Source organism: Morus notabilis, unplaced genomic scaffold, assembly GCF_000414095.1.
Source record: "Morus notabilis unplaced genomic scaffold, ASM41409v2 Scaffold158, whole genome shotgun sequence".
NCBI lineage: Eukaryota > Viridiplantae > Streptophyta > Magnoliopsida > Rosales > Moraceae > Morus > Morus notabilis.
The window spans coordinates 198101-214285 of NW_010364156.1; the positions used below are offsets into that span (position 1 = coordinate 198101).

Genomic DNA, 16185 nt, shown 5'->3' on the forward strand with positions numbered 1-16185 from the left:
ATATATATATGTAAAAGAAAGGAAACGTGCAGGTGCACGTTTCCTCAAAAAAAAAAAAAAGCGAGAAGTGGGAGGAAACGTGCTTTCCTCACCATGAGAAAAAAGAGAATGTGCGGCTGCACATTAACTAAGAAGAAGAGAAATTAGTCCGGTAGTTTTTGCCACACAGAGAGAAACAAAAGGTTTTTTTCCAGAGAAAAGGAAAAAGGAAAAACGGGAGAACAAAAGAAAAACCAAAGAAAATTTCTTAAGTGTCATCACATACTTTTGAGAAAAGTGAGTGATAACTATATGTGGCTTTTCTATTCATTCATCTCATGTGTTGAGAAACTCATTAGAACGCCCACACGTTCGAGTTCACGTTAATCCAGAGATACGTTGAAAAAGAACTGTGGTGTTCTTGAAATTTAAGAGCTTAAGACAATGTTGGAGGAGTTTAAGATTTACGTCCTAATCGAGTAACGGTAAAATTCTCATTCTTCTCTTTAATATCTTTGTAGTTAAATTAACATGAAATAATGATCGCATTAAATTTTAATTTATGTGATTCAATTGATATCACGCTTCCGCATAATTTTTTTTGAAAATCCGGAACAAGGAAAACTTCGACCACGCCACGCGGAATACAAACACTTTAGCTTGTTCATTTTGTTTGTTTTTTTTTATTATTTATTGTTTTTTTATTTAAGATTTGAAATTGAATAATGCTTCAGAAATATTCATCGTGAGGGCCATATTATAACATTATAAAATTGAATTATTCATAAGAAAAAACATGTCAAACCTGAATCGATGAAAGTCAACGTGCTATTTTGTTTTATTAAAATCCTTGCTTTGTTGGCGTACAGAATTCACAAAAACTCGTATTTGGTGGATCAAACATGACAAAATCACGAGAAAACTCTGGTTAAAAGCCTAAATCGTACAGCTTTTTTCTTATGTTGAGCTTTTGATGTTTATACTGGTGATTTAGCTAGAAAAATAAACATACAGAATCCACGTACATTTTGTCCAAATTTTCTTCTAGCATTTGACTAATGCTTGATAATGATTTAACTAGTCAAACAATTCCCTGAACTTTCATTGTTACATCCTCACATATATACATATACATATATATATATATATATATATATATTCAAATTCAGTTCCTTTCATTGTTACATAAAATGAATATTCATTGAACCATCCTCTTTCCGGCTTAGAAGACCAAAGAAGGGGTTTGTGATGGCGGACTTCAATTCCGAACCAGCTGAGTTTAACACTGCGATTTTAACCTTATCGCGAGGAAGATACAAAAACTCTCCCCCTTCTGTTGTTCTCTCGAACCCACAGAGCTCTAGAAACTCAACACCTCCTTTCAAACTACCAACTCTCTCCTGCCATATTCAATATTGAGAAAAATAAAAAATAAAAAAAAAAGACCAAAACAGAACATTTATAAGCTTGACCATAAAACATCGTTCTATTTGGGATTAAATTCTACCTGAAATAATGGATTATTCATTCTGATCTTCCGATATTTCTCTTCGTTAGGATTCCTTGCGACGTTTCCCACATAAATCAACAAAGCTTGGAAGGCTCTTCTAACTCTGGCATCATCATTCTAGAGAGTAAACCAAACCAACAAAATAATTAGGAAAGCGCAAAAGTAAATGAAATCCACTGTAGAAGCTAGATGATTATGCTATTGCATTTCTGCAATAGTAAACACAAAGATAAGTGTCGTTTACCATATAATTGCGCTTAAGAGACCTTAAACACTCTCTCATTAGCTCAGCCTTCGTAAAAGACTTGACAGGAAATGAGCTCTGGAACTCAGAGTAGTAAAACAACACTAATTATGAAAGATCCTACATTATCAGATATATAGGATTATTTTCAATCTTTACTAACAATACTATTACCTGTTTTTCCTGCTCGTCAGTAGTAGAAGTTTTAGTAGCTGCAAGGTTCTTTGGTGCCATTGCAAGCTTACTCCTTCTCTCTAACTGTAAACCCATGCATGTAACTTTGAGTTGAGACTTACACAAAAAGTATTGCAGATATAATAATAGAACTCGAAATTTAAATAAAAAAAAAAGAAAAATACAAGCACCTTATCTTGTTCCAGTTTCCAGCGAATTTTCTCTCTTGCTCTTTTCTCTTCCTCTTTCTCTAATTGCCTCAAGGCTAAATTACTGTAAGGGAAAGTGTTTTTTCATTTCTATCTTTCGAAAGGAGAAATATGGAAACTGAAGATCAACATGCACGTGGTAAAATATTGGATCAAGACAGACCGTTTTCTTTCATTTTCTTCTGCAATTCTCTTCGCTTCAATGAGTTCTTTACCTGATCGAATCCTCACCTGAAGCAACAACTTAAAATCTATTATCTAGATCTCAGAAAGTTTTTTTTTTAAAAAAAAGAAAAAAGAAAAAAGAAAAAGAAACAATATTGGACACTGGAACACGCATCGAAATTGTTAAAAAAAAAAAAAAAAAAAAAAAAAAAAAAAAAAACCTTCAAGGTCGAAATTAGAATTTTTTTTTTTTTTCCCAGAAGAAGGGGGAAAAAAGATTTCAACAGGAGAGGAAAACCGCATGTATATATACCTTCTCCTTTTCTCGTTCCAATCTCTTTTCTTCTTCTTCCTTCTTGATTCGTGCTCGGTCCCTGAAGCACAGCCAAAAAAAGAAAAAAAAAAAGCGAATGTTAATTCATTGTTGTAATAAAAACCAGTAAACCAGAAGACTATATAAGAAAGAGAGTAGATTGCAACCATAATAGCTGTGCTTTTCTTTCCATCTCTTCTGTCATATGAAAAGTCTCATCTGAATCAATTCCAATATCAATTGTTTCCTATAAGAAAGCGATCACAGTAGTATTATACCTGATAAGAAAAGGAATGTACAACGCATAAGGATAGTCTAAGCTAAGGAATAATACCAAGGGCATCTGATCAATGTCGGCGTCGTTTTCATGATCAACTATCCAATTCACAGCATCTTCTATACTAATATTACCTGATCATAAAAAAGAGAAGGAATATATAAATATATATATATATATATAATGGATGAGTTTTTAATGAAGTAACATCTTCTTCTAATGAGCATTTAAAAATAAATAAATAAATAGAGGCTGACCAGAATAATGAAGTGCACGTGTCGCCCGAGCTAGTGGAAATCCCATTGATTCAAGTTCTCCAAGCAAATTCTCGTTTACTTTCGGAACAGCCATTTCTGTATGAAAACACCACGCACAGCTATAAACTATAAACCCCAGATATTAGCTTTAAAAAAAAAAAAATTTGTCCGATTACTTTAGTTTCAAACCCTTACCGAATTTTGAAGGCCGTCGAGGTTTGATGTTCTTGTTCTCTGAATCTAAACGCTGTAAAATCCGAGAATATTTTAGAATGGAGCGCCATTTAGATATATACTTGGCCAATCAAACCAACAGAAGTCAGAAATCCAACGCACTTTCTGGTTTCTGCTGATTCTTTTCCCTCTCCGTGAGGCTTCTTATATATACTTTTCGGTTCTCAGGCACTCAAGGAAGAAATAAAATAAAAATAAAAATAAAATAAACGAAGGGAAAATGCAGAGAATAGCATATTTCATACCCTCTATTGAAGTAAATACCATTTTTAGTAAATTATGATGTATTCCCGTAATTCATTTTAAAATAATAACTCGTTTCCAAATTTACCCTTCTAGTGTGATTCAGACTTCTTTCGATTTTTTCTCTCTTCTGCCTTTCTCTAGTCTCTCTTTGTTGAGCTTCACCGCCGCCTCTCTCCTCTCTTTCTCCGGCGGTTGCCGTTGCTAAGAACCAGGTCGCTGCTGCAAACCAAACTCCGACAAGATGTCGTCGCAAACTAGATCTGTGAACTGCGAAGACCAGAGAATGTTGCACAACACCCGATGGATCTTGGCTAAGATCGGCTGCCGTTGGAGATCGCGATTCGCAATTCTCGTGGCCAGAGAACGTCGTACAACACAAGGACGGATCTTTGCCAAGATCAGTCGTCGTTGGAGATCGTGATCCGCCATTATTGCAAACCACCGTTCGTGATCAATAGAGATCGTTGTTCGGCAGCGTCTCTCTTTCTCTCACCGCCGCCTCCGCAGCCCTCTCTCTCTCAAATTTGAGGACAGCATCGTTCCTATGGCTTTTTATTTTTAAGATCTTCGTCGCAGCGCGGATCTTCGCGCGTTCGTCGTCATCGGAGGAAATGGCAGATCTAGTAATGGCGTTTAGCAGACAAACACTATCCATTACAATCCGTTTCTTAAAGCTAAAGATTTTTGTGCAGAGGGTTGTTGACTTAGATACCCACTACTTAAAGGTCAATATTCCTCTTTAATCTATTTTGTCATTTCACTGGACTATTTCTGTCGTTTTGACATTTTCTTAAATTTGTTGGACATTTTGTTATCCACGATTATCTACCATAACCAACGGAGAAGAGCAAATCATTTTAATTTAAAAGTAGAAAGAACAACTCTAATGATTATACTGTTAAAAATGTATAGGAATTTCTTGAGGAATATGTTGGGTGCATGGATTGTTTGTGCATTTAATATTGAATATGTTAAAAAAGTGGGTTTCTAATGTGACTGAAGACATTCTTTGGATTTTTTGAGGATTAATAGTGAATACAACATCTAAGATATGTAGGCTGTATTCAGCGGTCTCAAAAACTCAAAAAAAAAGTAATTTGAGTTATAATTCTATTTAAATTTATGTTTTTTTAAATTTGAACTTAAGTTTGAATTCGAGTTTGAGATTAAAACTTAAGTTCAAGTTTCCCCTTCAACTCGAGTTTAGAAACTCAAACTCAAATTAATGAACAGTATTTTTTATATTTTTAAAAATGTTATAATTTTTTCGTTTTAATCATAATTAAGATGATTTTTTTCTATGCGTTGACAATGAAAAGAAGAATAAAATCCCACCTATATACCCTATTAAAATTTTTCATCATCATTGAGTTTTTATTAAAATACTATCTAAATACAAATTCAAGTTTTGACTCACTTAAATACAAACTCAAAAAGATTTTTATCTCAAATCATAACTCAAATGTACACAACTAAACACAAACTCAAGTTACAACTTCAACTCAAGTTATAACTCAAGCTCAACTCAAGATCTTCACTCAATAATGCCTAACTCAAAAATGTAAAATAACAACCCCGTAGTTTCAAAAATTTTTGTTTGTGAGATTTGCAAAAAAAAGAAAAAAAATATATATATATATATATGTATATATAAATTAGCATTTGTTTGTGTTTGTGTTTGAATTTTGGTTAATATTGTATTTACTAGTAAATATTTTAATAGCTAATTAATACTGTAGTAATTACAAGTTTAAATCTGGTAAATATAGTATTTACCCGTAAATACTTTAGTAATTACAATTTTGAATATGGTAAATATTGTATTTATCTATAAATACTTTAATAGTTTCAATTTAGAATATGATAAATATTGTAAATATGATAATTAATGTGTTTACTAGTAAATACTTTAGCCCCTTTTGTTTCAACAACTCAAGCTGTTGTTTAAAATTCAAACTTTAGTTCATGAATTCAAATTGGTGTTTGAGAGAGGAAAATTAAAGGACAATTCAAACCATTAACAACAGTTCAAGGACAACTTAAATTGTTGATTTTAGAATTCACCTCCCTCTTAAATTCTAACAATTCAAATTATTGTCAACAGTCTAATAGTTTCAAATTTTACTTTTTCTCTCTCTTCAATTTTAATCTTAAAAATGTCATAACTTCTTCGTTTTAATTCCGATTTAGATGATTTTTTAATGTGTTCATAATAAAGAGAGGAACAAATCCCCACCCATATTGCATATTTTTTAATGTCATTTATAATGAGTTTTTATAAGATTTGTTACAAAACTATAACGATAATTTTCAACACTTTATCTAAACACAGTTCGGATTTTATTCAAAATTTAAATTACAATTTATTTACATATCCAAACAACAATTCGAATCACAATTTGAATCACCACTATTCAGATTCTACAGTTCTAACCAAAAAGGTTTAAATCTCCACATATTAAGTTGTTGAAACAAACAAGCCTTTAGTAGTTTATAATTTGGAATTTGGAATTTGGTATATATTATATTTACGAGTAAATACGATATTTACCGGTAAATACAATGATTTAACGGTCACCAGAATCGGTAGCCAGATCTTCAGATAAATATAATATTTATTAGTAAATACGGTATTTTCAGGTAAATACAGTGTTAAACGATCACCAAAATCGGTGGTCAGATTTTCAGATAAATATGATATTTTACTAGTAAATAAAGTTTTTACTCATAAATACAGTGTTAAACAGTTGTCAGAGTAAGTGGTCAAATTTTCAAATAAATATGAAATTTATTAGTGAATACGATATTTATTGGTAAATACGGTATTTACCGGTAAATACAGTGTTAAACGGTCGTCGAATTCGGTGCCTAAATTTTCGGATAAATATATTTACTAGTAATTACAGTATTTACAGGTAAATACAATATTTACTAGTAAATAAACTCTTAAACAGTCGCTGGAGTCGGTGCTCAAATTTTTTAATAAATATGATATTTACTAATAAATACGGTATTTACTAGTAAATACAATGTTAAACGGTCGATGCAGTCGGTGCCCAAATTTTTAAATAAATATGATATTTACTAGTAAATATTGTATTTACCAGTAAATACAGTGTTAAACGATCACCAGAGTTGGCAGCCGGATTTTCAGAGAAATATGATATTTACTAGTAAATACAATATTACGGTATTTACTTGTAAATACAGTGTTAAACGGTCATCAGAGTCAGTGGTCGGCTTTTCAGGTAAATATGACATTAAATAGTAAATACGGTATTTACCGGTAAATACAGTGTTAAACGGTCATCAGACTACTCTCACCGTTTGCCGAAACTAATCCCTGAAGTTGGCGGCTAGCCGTCGGTTTTGGCCATAGTGGACTTGACTATAATCTACCTATTTTAAAAAATATGCTATAATTTACTATTTTTTTAAAAATAAATATTTATGAGGAAAGAGAGATAAAAATGGAGGTTTAAATGTATTTTTAAGTTTAATAATGTTTAAAACTAAAAATATTTACTATTTTTAAATATTTTATAATTTACTAATCAATTTACCAATTGCTCCTTTTAATTCTCCGTATGGGCCTGGGCTTTCAAGTAAAAAGCCCAATTCTCAATTCCGCTTAAGTCAGGCCAGCCACACAGCCCACTAACTAATTCTGAAAAAAAAAAAAAAAGTTTTTTAAGACACTTCGAGAAACAGTTGGAACCAAAACCAGAAGACAGTCGAAGAGAGCTAGCTACCGATCACAAAAGAAGATTTCTACTGTCACAACAGTGGAAGAGGCTAGAGAGAGAGAGAGAGAGAGAGAGAGAGAGGCTAGAGAGAGAGAGAGAGAGAGAGAGATGTCGGCGAGCAAAGCGAGGAGGATCAAGCTGTACTGTCCGCCGGTGAAGAAGATGATTGAGATGGTGGCGTGGGAGGAGCAGAGACTGGACCTGGGCTCCATAGCGCTGGCGTTTGGGCTGGACCCGTCCACGTTGAAGCTCAACGGTCACTTCATCAGCCGAGGCCTCGACCTCATCTCTTCCTCCGTCACTTGGAAGTCCCTTCTTTCTTTCTTCTCTGCCAAACGGCTCTCCACTGGGAGAGACGACCATGACGCGCTTATCGTCGATGGAAAACTCTCCAGAGTCGGGACCAAGAGTAAGACCAATATTTAGATAATTTATATTTTTCCTTTTTTGGGGGAAAAAAAAAGTTACTTGATTACGATTGAATTCTTTGTTTGCAGGAGCACATGATCCCAAGGATGCTGTAAATGGTATTCTTGACTCTGCGAGTGTTCCTCGAGAAATGGGCAACAGTGGGGCACCAGCAACGGAAGATACAAATTTGGTGAAGAGTAAGAAGATTAGGGAAGGCAATTCAGGTTGACACTTAGCTTCATTGGAGATAGTCGATTGGAAATTGTGTAGTGGAACAATAATAATCAGTATGAATTAGCTTTTTTTTTTTTTTTTTTTTTTTAAATCTATTTAAGGTAAAAACGGCGATTGTGGAATGTCTTTGCTGTACAACGGCATTCGCCTGAAGAGAAAGCAGTTATTGGAAGACTTGAGCCTACTCAAAAAGCTAAGGATAAACGAAACATGTTCCGCAGGTATATTAGCATGTCTCGGTTTATGAACCCATTAATTATCTCTATATATGTTCGTTTACATAAGCATTATCTTTGATCTTATAGTAGTCCTCTTTATCAGATATTACAGGAAAGGGTAATGACTTGTCAAGAAGCATTTCAAGTTCAACCTGCAATCTAAGATGCAGTCCCATGAGTCAAAATATGAAGCGGACGAGGGAAGATGATGTAGATGACGCAATCCTGGCCGCTCCTTACAAGAAGATTAGATGAACCCTCCTTTTTTTTTTTTTTTTTTTTTGTTCTTCTTGTTTCCTTGTTTGTGTTCCCCAAATACTTTTTCTTCTTATCTCCACTTCTAAATCGTGAGAGTTACTGTAGAAGAGTTCTGAAAACAACCATTTGTCAAATCTTGCACAATAAAGCAGACTGAAAGTTGAAATCTCCTGAAGAAATTCTTTTTTGGAAATCAGTGTACCCTACTCGTGTAAAATTAGGGCCCTAGATTTCAAACTGAAAACGCATATTGTACGGTAAAATCAGCCAGCTGGTTCACAAGTGTTGTCATTCCAAATAGAAATGCCAAACAATAGCAATTCCAGCTACTAGCACAACTTTTAGAATTAACTTTGAACTGATGAAGGACGACGACGTCGACGTCGGTGATTGAGGTGTTTCCAATGGTCTCCCTGTAAGCTTGGCAGACAACTTCGATAGAAACTGAGATATTGGACCGCCTTTCTTGGCATCTGCAAACAAACATCAGAAACCAGGAAGAGTAAGCCAGTGAAATTACAAAACTAATGCAAAAGGGAAATCTAACTACATGGATAAACATAGTCCTCGGAGGGGAAAGAGGAAAACAAAAAAATAAAAAACAAAAAATAAAAAGCAAAAACAAAAACAAAAAACCACCACCTAGGATGAGAACCATAGATACAGAAGATATTGATCAATACAGAAGGAGAATCTTGATAAACTACATTGGTAGGACCGTGAGAAATCTTGTTTCCTTACATTGGAAAGGAATCTTTGTAAAAATGAATCTATAGTATTCTACTTAAAAGAGGAAGAACATATACCTTTGCTCTTAAGAAACCTTTCCTCCTCACCAACACGACGGCGAAGTACATTTAGTAAAGATCCAAAATACAATGCAAATATTGTGCATGTAATGGTGATGACGTTGTAAGGCATGCTAAAATCGGGAGTGGTCAAAGGGACAAGTAAAACTTCCGTGTAAGACACAACAGAATTGTTTTCCTACATCACAAAGGCATAAACAAAGTAAATAAACAAATGACAAGAAAAACAGAACACAGAAGTCACTGACAGAAGAATTCGATTCACCTGAAATTTGGCCAAAATGGGCAAGGCCTCCAAAGATTTATCGTCCCCAAACTGAGTGCTTGAATAGAAGTCAGGATAGCTTATCACAGCTGATGGGATGTCAAAACCCTGATTAGCATCTGGAGGATATTCATCAATATGCAAAAAGCCCTGAAAAGATGTTATGAGGAAAATCTTTAGTAAGAACAACAGTCATAAAGAAGGAAACTAGAGACGTTTAAATTTTAGCTAGTGTGATAAAATTAGACTCAAATTCTTGATTAGTCCAAACAAAAGCTATAAAATGAAAAATATTGCAAAACATACCTTATCAAACTCTAAAGTTGCAACAGCTGATTTCATTCTACAAGGGAACTTTAAGATCATTTCCATCATCCCAGGTGACACCTTGTCTTCAGAAGGCGAAACATGTATCTTATCAACAACATCTGAAATGGCTTGTTGCTGTTCATCCACATACACTTGCAGGGTATGATAATACACCTTTATATACCAAGGTACGACTTGAAAAATCTTAACCGGTAACTCGCAACTATCAATCGCATCAGAATGCAATAGCCACTCGCTCAATCTTGTGGACTCAAATGATATTGCAATAGCACCCCTTTCGTTCCCACTTCCCATCAAGAATCTACTAGCATGTAATGGGGCTTGCTGACATGACCAAGCTACAGGAATCTTCCACGTTAGGCCTAAATCAAATGGCTCAGACTCGCTGTGCTTCTCAACTGAAAATACATACAGAAGAGATGGGCTTGTCCCATGAGAGCCATTCACTTCCTCCAATACCTTATCAGGCTCAACAGACAATTGAAATCCATAACCACTTCTTAAACCTTCATAATTTACATTCTCAGCAACGGCAATTTCATTGTGCTTCTGCAGGTTTTTCAGTTCAGCAACTAGATCCCTGTCAAGTTGAAGATACACAGTACTAGACTTGGCAAGAACACAACTTCCACTGACCTTCCTCCCGAAAATTGAGGTCAAAGACCAACTCGGTTGAAACTTTGTCTCCAGGCTCGTCACAGGAGTTCTCTTTTCATTAGGCTGCAATACAACAGTGAGTGTTTGCTGAAGTACAATGCCTGAATCTACGCCATCCGAATCAAACCCCTTCCCCGTCAAATGCAACCGCTGCGAATGATAAAATCCTTTATAGATAGAAGGCCTATCCATCAACGCAGAAATTCCCGCTTTATCTCTACAAGGAAGGAGCTTTAGCCATGGAGTCAGGTTCTCAGTACAAACAGCTTCCCGAGGCAATGTGCCATATCTCAGATTGCCCGAAGCGGAGTGAAACCCCCATTGAGGAGCAGAATAAGAGGTGGAGGATTCTAGAAAGTTGATTGAAGCACAAAAGAGACCAGAAAGCGCATGAGTCAAATTCTTCCATGAAGCATCAACTTGATAGTGAGGAACATCAAAGACGGCCCACAATTCAACTCCTGGTGGTTTGGCATTATTGCTTGGAACAGGGTCGAACCCACCCCAACGTTCATAGTTCCAACGACCTTGTGTGAAAGATAATTCCATTTCTTTTATTCTGAATTTCTGAACCTGTCCATATTGGAACACTATTCTACAAGTTATTAATTAAAAACTTTACAAAAATACCAAAAATACACTCATGAATTTCTAGGGTTTAATAAAAAATGCAAAATTTTCTCCCCTCAGTAATAACGAAATGGAAATCGCGATCTTTTTAACTTCAATTAGACAAAAATGGAAATAATAACGAGATCCAAGATTTGATTGTTTCTTTTTCTTGTCTCTGTTCGATAGATTTTCTTAGAAATTGATGGGAAGAGAAGAGGCGAAAGCCACATACCAGCTGAGAAATGGCTTTGGGGAAAAGGTGGTGGTGGCGGCCATTGGAGGCGGTCGGAGGAGCTCTGGTCTCGAAGTGGAAGTGGGCGAGAACCTTCCGATCTGGCAAAGGTCTCAGCAGCAACTCCTCCGAGAATTCTTCTTCGTCAGTGACGGATCCGAGGGCGGCGTTGGAGTAAAAGAATCGACAGAAGAGTATCAGATAGAGCAAGAGAAACTGCCTGAGAGGACGAACGGCCATTCTGGTGGGGTGGGAGCGACTAAGAGTCTAGGAGTGTGTGTGCCTGACTGACTCTGCAGCTATACGGAGTCGATGGGAAACTCAGAGTCCGCCATGAGAGCAGAGAGCTGAAAGATGGTTTAACGAAAGTTTAGTAGGGTTGTTTTCTCAAAAATAAATAAATAAATAATAAATAAAACTAAAAGAAAAACTACAAAAATTAGAAGGTTTTCTATTCTTGAATCGTTAGATTTATATCAAAATTGTGTTATATAACCTACCGGAAAAGTTTTTAGGTAAATTGTTAATCTATCCCCGAAAACTATTAGGTGACGATTTGGTTATGATATTCTTTAATTCATTAAAATGCCTCCAAAATGGCCAAATTAACTAAATAAAATGCTCAGTGATGGTGTTACGTGCGGTAAAGTTCTCATCTTATTTTTGTACCCTTTTCAACAATTTGGGGACATTTTTAATGAAAAAAATAATAATCGGGAACTAAATCGTCATCTAATTAATACTTTAGGACAAAGTTTAATTTACTCACAACTTTAAATTGGCTTGGATGGAAAACTGTGTCGTTTTTGCTTTCCCTTTTGTTTTGCAAATGGTATGTCGTTTCTCACTTACAAAAAATAGCATGGTCTGTTAGTCGTCGGTCTTCATATCATAAAACAACATCGTATCGTTTAAATTCCAGAGGCGCGACTTTTCTTCATTTCCAAGAAAGGAAGTCAATATATACTGTGTTTTCTTTTTCTCCAAACTTTGAACTGTCTGGAAAACAGTGTTGTTTTTACTTTCCCCTTTTTTTTTTTCTTTTTTTTTTTTGGCAAATGGCATGTCGTTTCTGGAATGCAACGACATGTAGCTTGAGTAGACATTTCTACTAACGACACGTCGTTTCTCAGCTGTAAAAAAATATGTGTCGTTTGTTGGGTTTCATTTCATGAAACAACATCGTGTCGTTTGTATTCCAAAAAAGCGATTTTTTCTTCATTTCATGAAAGAAAGGAAGTCAAATAGTCAATATATACTTTCCTTTTCTCCCATTAAGGAAAAGGGCTTATACGCGTCTGATGATACATTGTTATTCCATCTTCTCTACTGCATCCATCATTGTTTATTACAAATTACATGGCACGATACAAATTAAATCAGGTTAATTAATCAAACAGTCGTATAACCATTTGCACTTAATTATAGCTTATATTGTAATTAAAAATTTCGTTCTCCTTAATTATTAATTATGGCTGATCAAGGCAGTCGGGAGGAGGCGTGGGAAATCTAGACTTATCAGTGCAGTAATCATAATTAATATACGTCTTTCTGACGTATTGATAGGCTCTTTGTTGCTCCGAATCCAACTTATGATATTTCTCCGTGTTCCAAAAGTATTTGTTTGAGTAACAATCTCCAACGTTTGAATTCTGTAGGGAACATCCGTTGACGTCAAATCCTAGGAAGTGAGCCTTAAAAGGTGCATAGCTCCAGTCAATCTTTGTTTGGCCACCATCTGTTGCCCAACTATCTCCATTCCACAAGCTTGCTTCTATTGTCATAGGCTTTGATGGGTAATCCACTCCAAGGCTTGCTTCATTGTTCTTGAACACCCTAATCGGAGTGTTGTCCACCAAAAATCTAAACATAAAATTGAAGATGTAGTTATCAAACCGTAAAAGGAATGTAACAAAAAAAAAAAAAATAGAATGATCTATATGGGCAAGTAAATGGTATAGTGATAATTAAACAATCCAATTTCCTTCTTAGAGTTTAACAAATTATGGAATTTGAATTTTATCAATTTAATTAATATTATAATGTCTTTTTATATGACAAATTAATTATTAGCTTACAACATGTGAACAGAGCTGTAAATATGGAGTATCCATCGTAATTGGGTCTAGTAGCATGGTTGCACGAGCCGGCCCTTATAACCCGCATTTTTTATTTTTATTTTTTGGAATATTTTTTAATGTATTTTTAAATTTAATCAATCAGAAATTCTTTTTGTTTTTATTCATCTGTAAGTACCCTCAACAATTCTACAAACTCTACACAACTCTCTCAATTCTCAAATTATGCACTCACATTATGAGATTTTTACACGTTGATTAAGATTTCTTTTTCTTTTTTCTTTTACCAGACACGTGACTTGCACGTGCCAATTTCTTTAGTTTTTTAATTGCCATTTGTGAAATGGGGTTAATTGCAATAGTACTTAAGCAAGCTAAGGGAGTTAATTGCTAAAATTAAAAATTTAGATGGTAATTTACTAAATCTTGACAAATTTAGAAAGTAATTGTGCTAACAACTCATTAATCCTCGTCTTCAACTCTCCCAAAATCTCCCTAAAGATCTCTTAAGTTTCTTAACAAGACACAATAATATACTCCCATTATTAAGTTTGTGAATAAACACAAGATGAGAAGTGAAAGGAAACCAATCCTCTTTACATATATATATGTGTAATCATGAGCACATAGGATCATGTTTAACTGTTACGGGCTGACGTGCTATTTTTGAGACATAGGAGCCACAGACTCTAAGTTGCAATTTCTAGTCAGCTAAACAAACAATTTGATGTTAAATAACATTTCTTTCTATAAATATTGATACGCTAAGTAGAGAGATTGCATTTACACAATTTGGTAATGGTTCCAAAGAATTGTGTAGTTATAAAAATCAGCTGTGGGATCAAACCAAAGAAGGGTTCTTTGCTCTCTGTTGCCTAGACCGTTTGCAAACACGTTTGTTTGTAAAGTGTATGGCTTTCCTTCTCTGTTACCCAAGAACTCGAAGTCCAGCTCGTCATGTTTGTCACCGTGTGAAGTTAGCTGCGCATATAAATATATATATATATATATATATATATATATATATAAAGAAACTATATATAAAGTACTGAATTTAACACTTTAGCATCCTTATATAATTATGATGGTATATATCTGGTTTTGATGGGAAACATTGTGGAGATAGAATAAATAAAAGAGACAAACAAAGGAAAGAATAATATTCACGTAAAAAGCAGTAACGACTCCAGCAGAATCTCTGTCAGGTAATTTGATCTTCAAACTAAAGAATCCTGAGCCGTAATTTAGTTTTGATGCAAACCCAGCACCTGCATTTTGCAAAATTAGTTCGAACTAATTATAATATATAGAACAGATAAAAGAGCTAAATCCTAATTATAATTATCTGCACTACTATAAAGAACAATTTTTTTTTTTTCTAAAGTCATTATAATTCAAGTTATGACCTTCCTGGAGGCGCGTGAGTACTGAAGGAGCTCATGTCTTTCTTTTCTCTTCTTGTTATGAAATTATGAATGGATGTTTAGTGAAAGTATGAACTTTTAAGAAAAAATGACACATATGCATGGAGCTACTAAACTGAAAAGTCGCATTTTTTGTTTTGTTTGGATTGATGTGCATAAAAAGATTTGTGTGTGTGTGTGTGTGTAAACCAATTATACGCCATATTAATTTGTAAGTGATTATATTGATATCTATATATCCAAATCAAAACCAAATGTGTTTCATAATCCATATTATCCGGCATTTCATTATCAAATTTATAGGACATAAGTCGTTGACCTTATAACAAAAAGATATAAACGTAAAAAGTAAAATAAACCTGAGTCCCGTATATATATATATATATATAAACATAAGAATATACGATGTTAGATTACTCTCACTTAACAAATTATCCTATTAAGATGAAAGTTTAAGTTCTTATAAAGTTTAATTCTATTAATAGAAAGGTTTGTCATTTTCAAAAGTAATCTGAGACTCAAGGGTTTTAATGAGTCCCAAAACACACTAAACACATGCATAAGGGTTCTAACTGGTGGAGTTCTATAAAATCTATATGGAGTAAAACGATTTTCATAGCCACACAAATGAAAAACAAATTATTCTAAAAAACGTTGCAGGGGAACCATAAAACGTATATAATTAACGCATGCAAAAAGAAGAAGGTGCTAATAACCCGAAGAGTTATCCATGGAAAGTTGAATTTCTCTCCCTTGGTTCAGAGACAAGACATGATCAAATCCCCACGTGACTTGATAATTTTGATCAAAAGTACTAATGTCGGTGTTTTTACTTGCAATCAGCCCCCAACCACCTATGACGAAGAACACAAAGAACATGTCCAACGCTGATAAAGCCATTCTTATAGGCCCAACTCTTTAGTACTATACGTATTTATCTTTCTCTAGTAGTTGGACTCACTCGCACCTATATTATATTAATCAGATACAAATGCTACCACCATATAATATCTTATCATATATATACATATATAAACAAATTTATATGTGCATACATAAATATTTTTTGATCGATAGGGTTGATCCACTTATAGATCATAATATTACCTCTTTTAGAAAACACTGGTAGTCGATCCACCTGTGAATTTTGCATTCTATTTCTGTATGTTTTCTTATAGGAAAAAAAATGACAGACGTCATGTATGTTAGTGTTGCTGAAGACCTTAAAAGGCAAAATGTGTGAGCTGCCAACATTTCATCTTTACCTTACCCACACGTTATTGATGTGTCTCGCCACATTGTC

At 34.4% G+C, this 16185-nt stretch overlaps 4 protein-coding genes across 8 annotated transcripts; 1 reads left to right on the forward strand and 3 right to left on the reverse strand.

Moving 5' to 3' along the window:
* Positions 1–841: 841 nt before the first annotated feature.
* LOC21390446 (UBX domain-containing protein 1) lies at positions 842–4452 on the reverse strand. 5 transcript variants are annotated; one of them, XM_024170632.1, is made up of 12 exons: positions 3694–4452; positions 3324–3375; positions 3129–3224; positions 2929–3005; positions 2762–2841; positions 2595–2655; positions 2280–2347; positions 2099–2180; positions 1908–1991; positions 1734–1811; positions 1487–1606; positions 842–1379 (listed from the first exon to the last, which is right to left on the reverse strand). In XM_024170632.1, the coding sequence occupies exons 3-12, from the start codon at positions 3220–3222 to the stop codon at positions 1161–1163; spliced, it is 963 nt and encodes a 320-aa protein (XP_024026400.1). In that variant the 5' UTR covers positions 3223–3224; positions 3324–3375; positions 3694–4452; the 3' UTR covers positions 842–1160. The 5 variants fall into 5 exon arrangements, with proteins under 5 accessions (XP_024026400.1, XP_024026398.1, XP_024026399.1 ...); XM_024170630.1 differs by having other exon boundaries at positions 3324–3533; XM_024170631.1 differs by lacking the exon at positions 3694–4452 and adding an exon at positions 3465–3681.
* A 2895-nt stretch (positions 4453–7347) lies between these two features.
* LOC21390449 lies at positions 7348–8493 on the forward strand. The gene is made up of 4 exons (XM_010105894.2): positions 7348–7763; positions 7852–7989; positions 8101–8220; positions 8321–8493. Exons 1-4 carry the CDS (start codon positions 7463–7465, stop codon positions 8470–8472), a joined length of 711 nt encoding a protein of 236 aa, XP_010104196.1. The 5' UTR covers positions 7348–7462; the 3' UTR covers positions 8473–8493.
* A 248-nt stretch (positions 8494–8741) lies between these two features.
* Positions 8742–11824, reverse strand: LOC21390450 (GPI transamidase component PIG-T). Its single transcript, XM_010105895.2, has 5 exons — positions 11381–11824; positions 9856–11109; positions 9550–9699; positions 9282–9462; positions 8742–8948 (listed from the first exon to the last, which is right to left on the reverse strand). The coding sequence occupies exons 1-5, from the start codon at positions 11618–11620 to the stop codon at positions 8764–8766; spliced, it is 2010 nt and encodes a 669-aa protein (XP_010104197.2). The 5' UTR covers positions 11621–11824; the 3' UTR covers positions 8742–8763.
* Positions 11825–12849: 1025 nt separating this feature from the next.
* Positions 12850–15782, reverse strand: LOC21390452 (xyloglucan endotransglucosylase/hydrolase protein 2). The gene is made up of 4 exons (XM_010105897.1): positions 15599–15782; positions 14626–14726; positions 14246–14439; positions 12850–13243 (listed from the first exon to the last, which is right to left on the reverse strand). Exons 1-4 carry the CDS (start codon positions 15780–15782, stop codon positions 12850–12852), a joined length of 873 nt encoding a protein of 290 aa, XP_010104199.1.
* Positions 15783–16185: the final 403 nt, after the last annotated feature.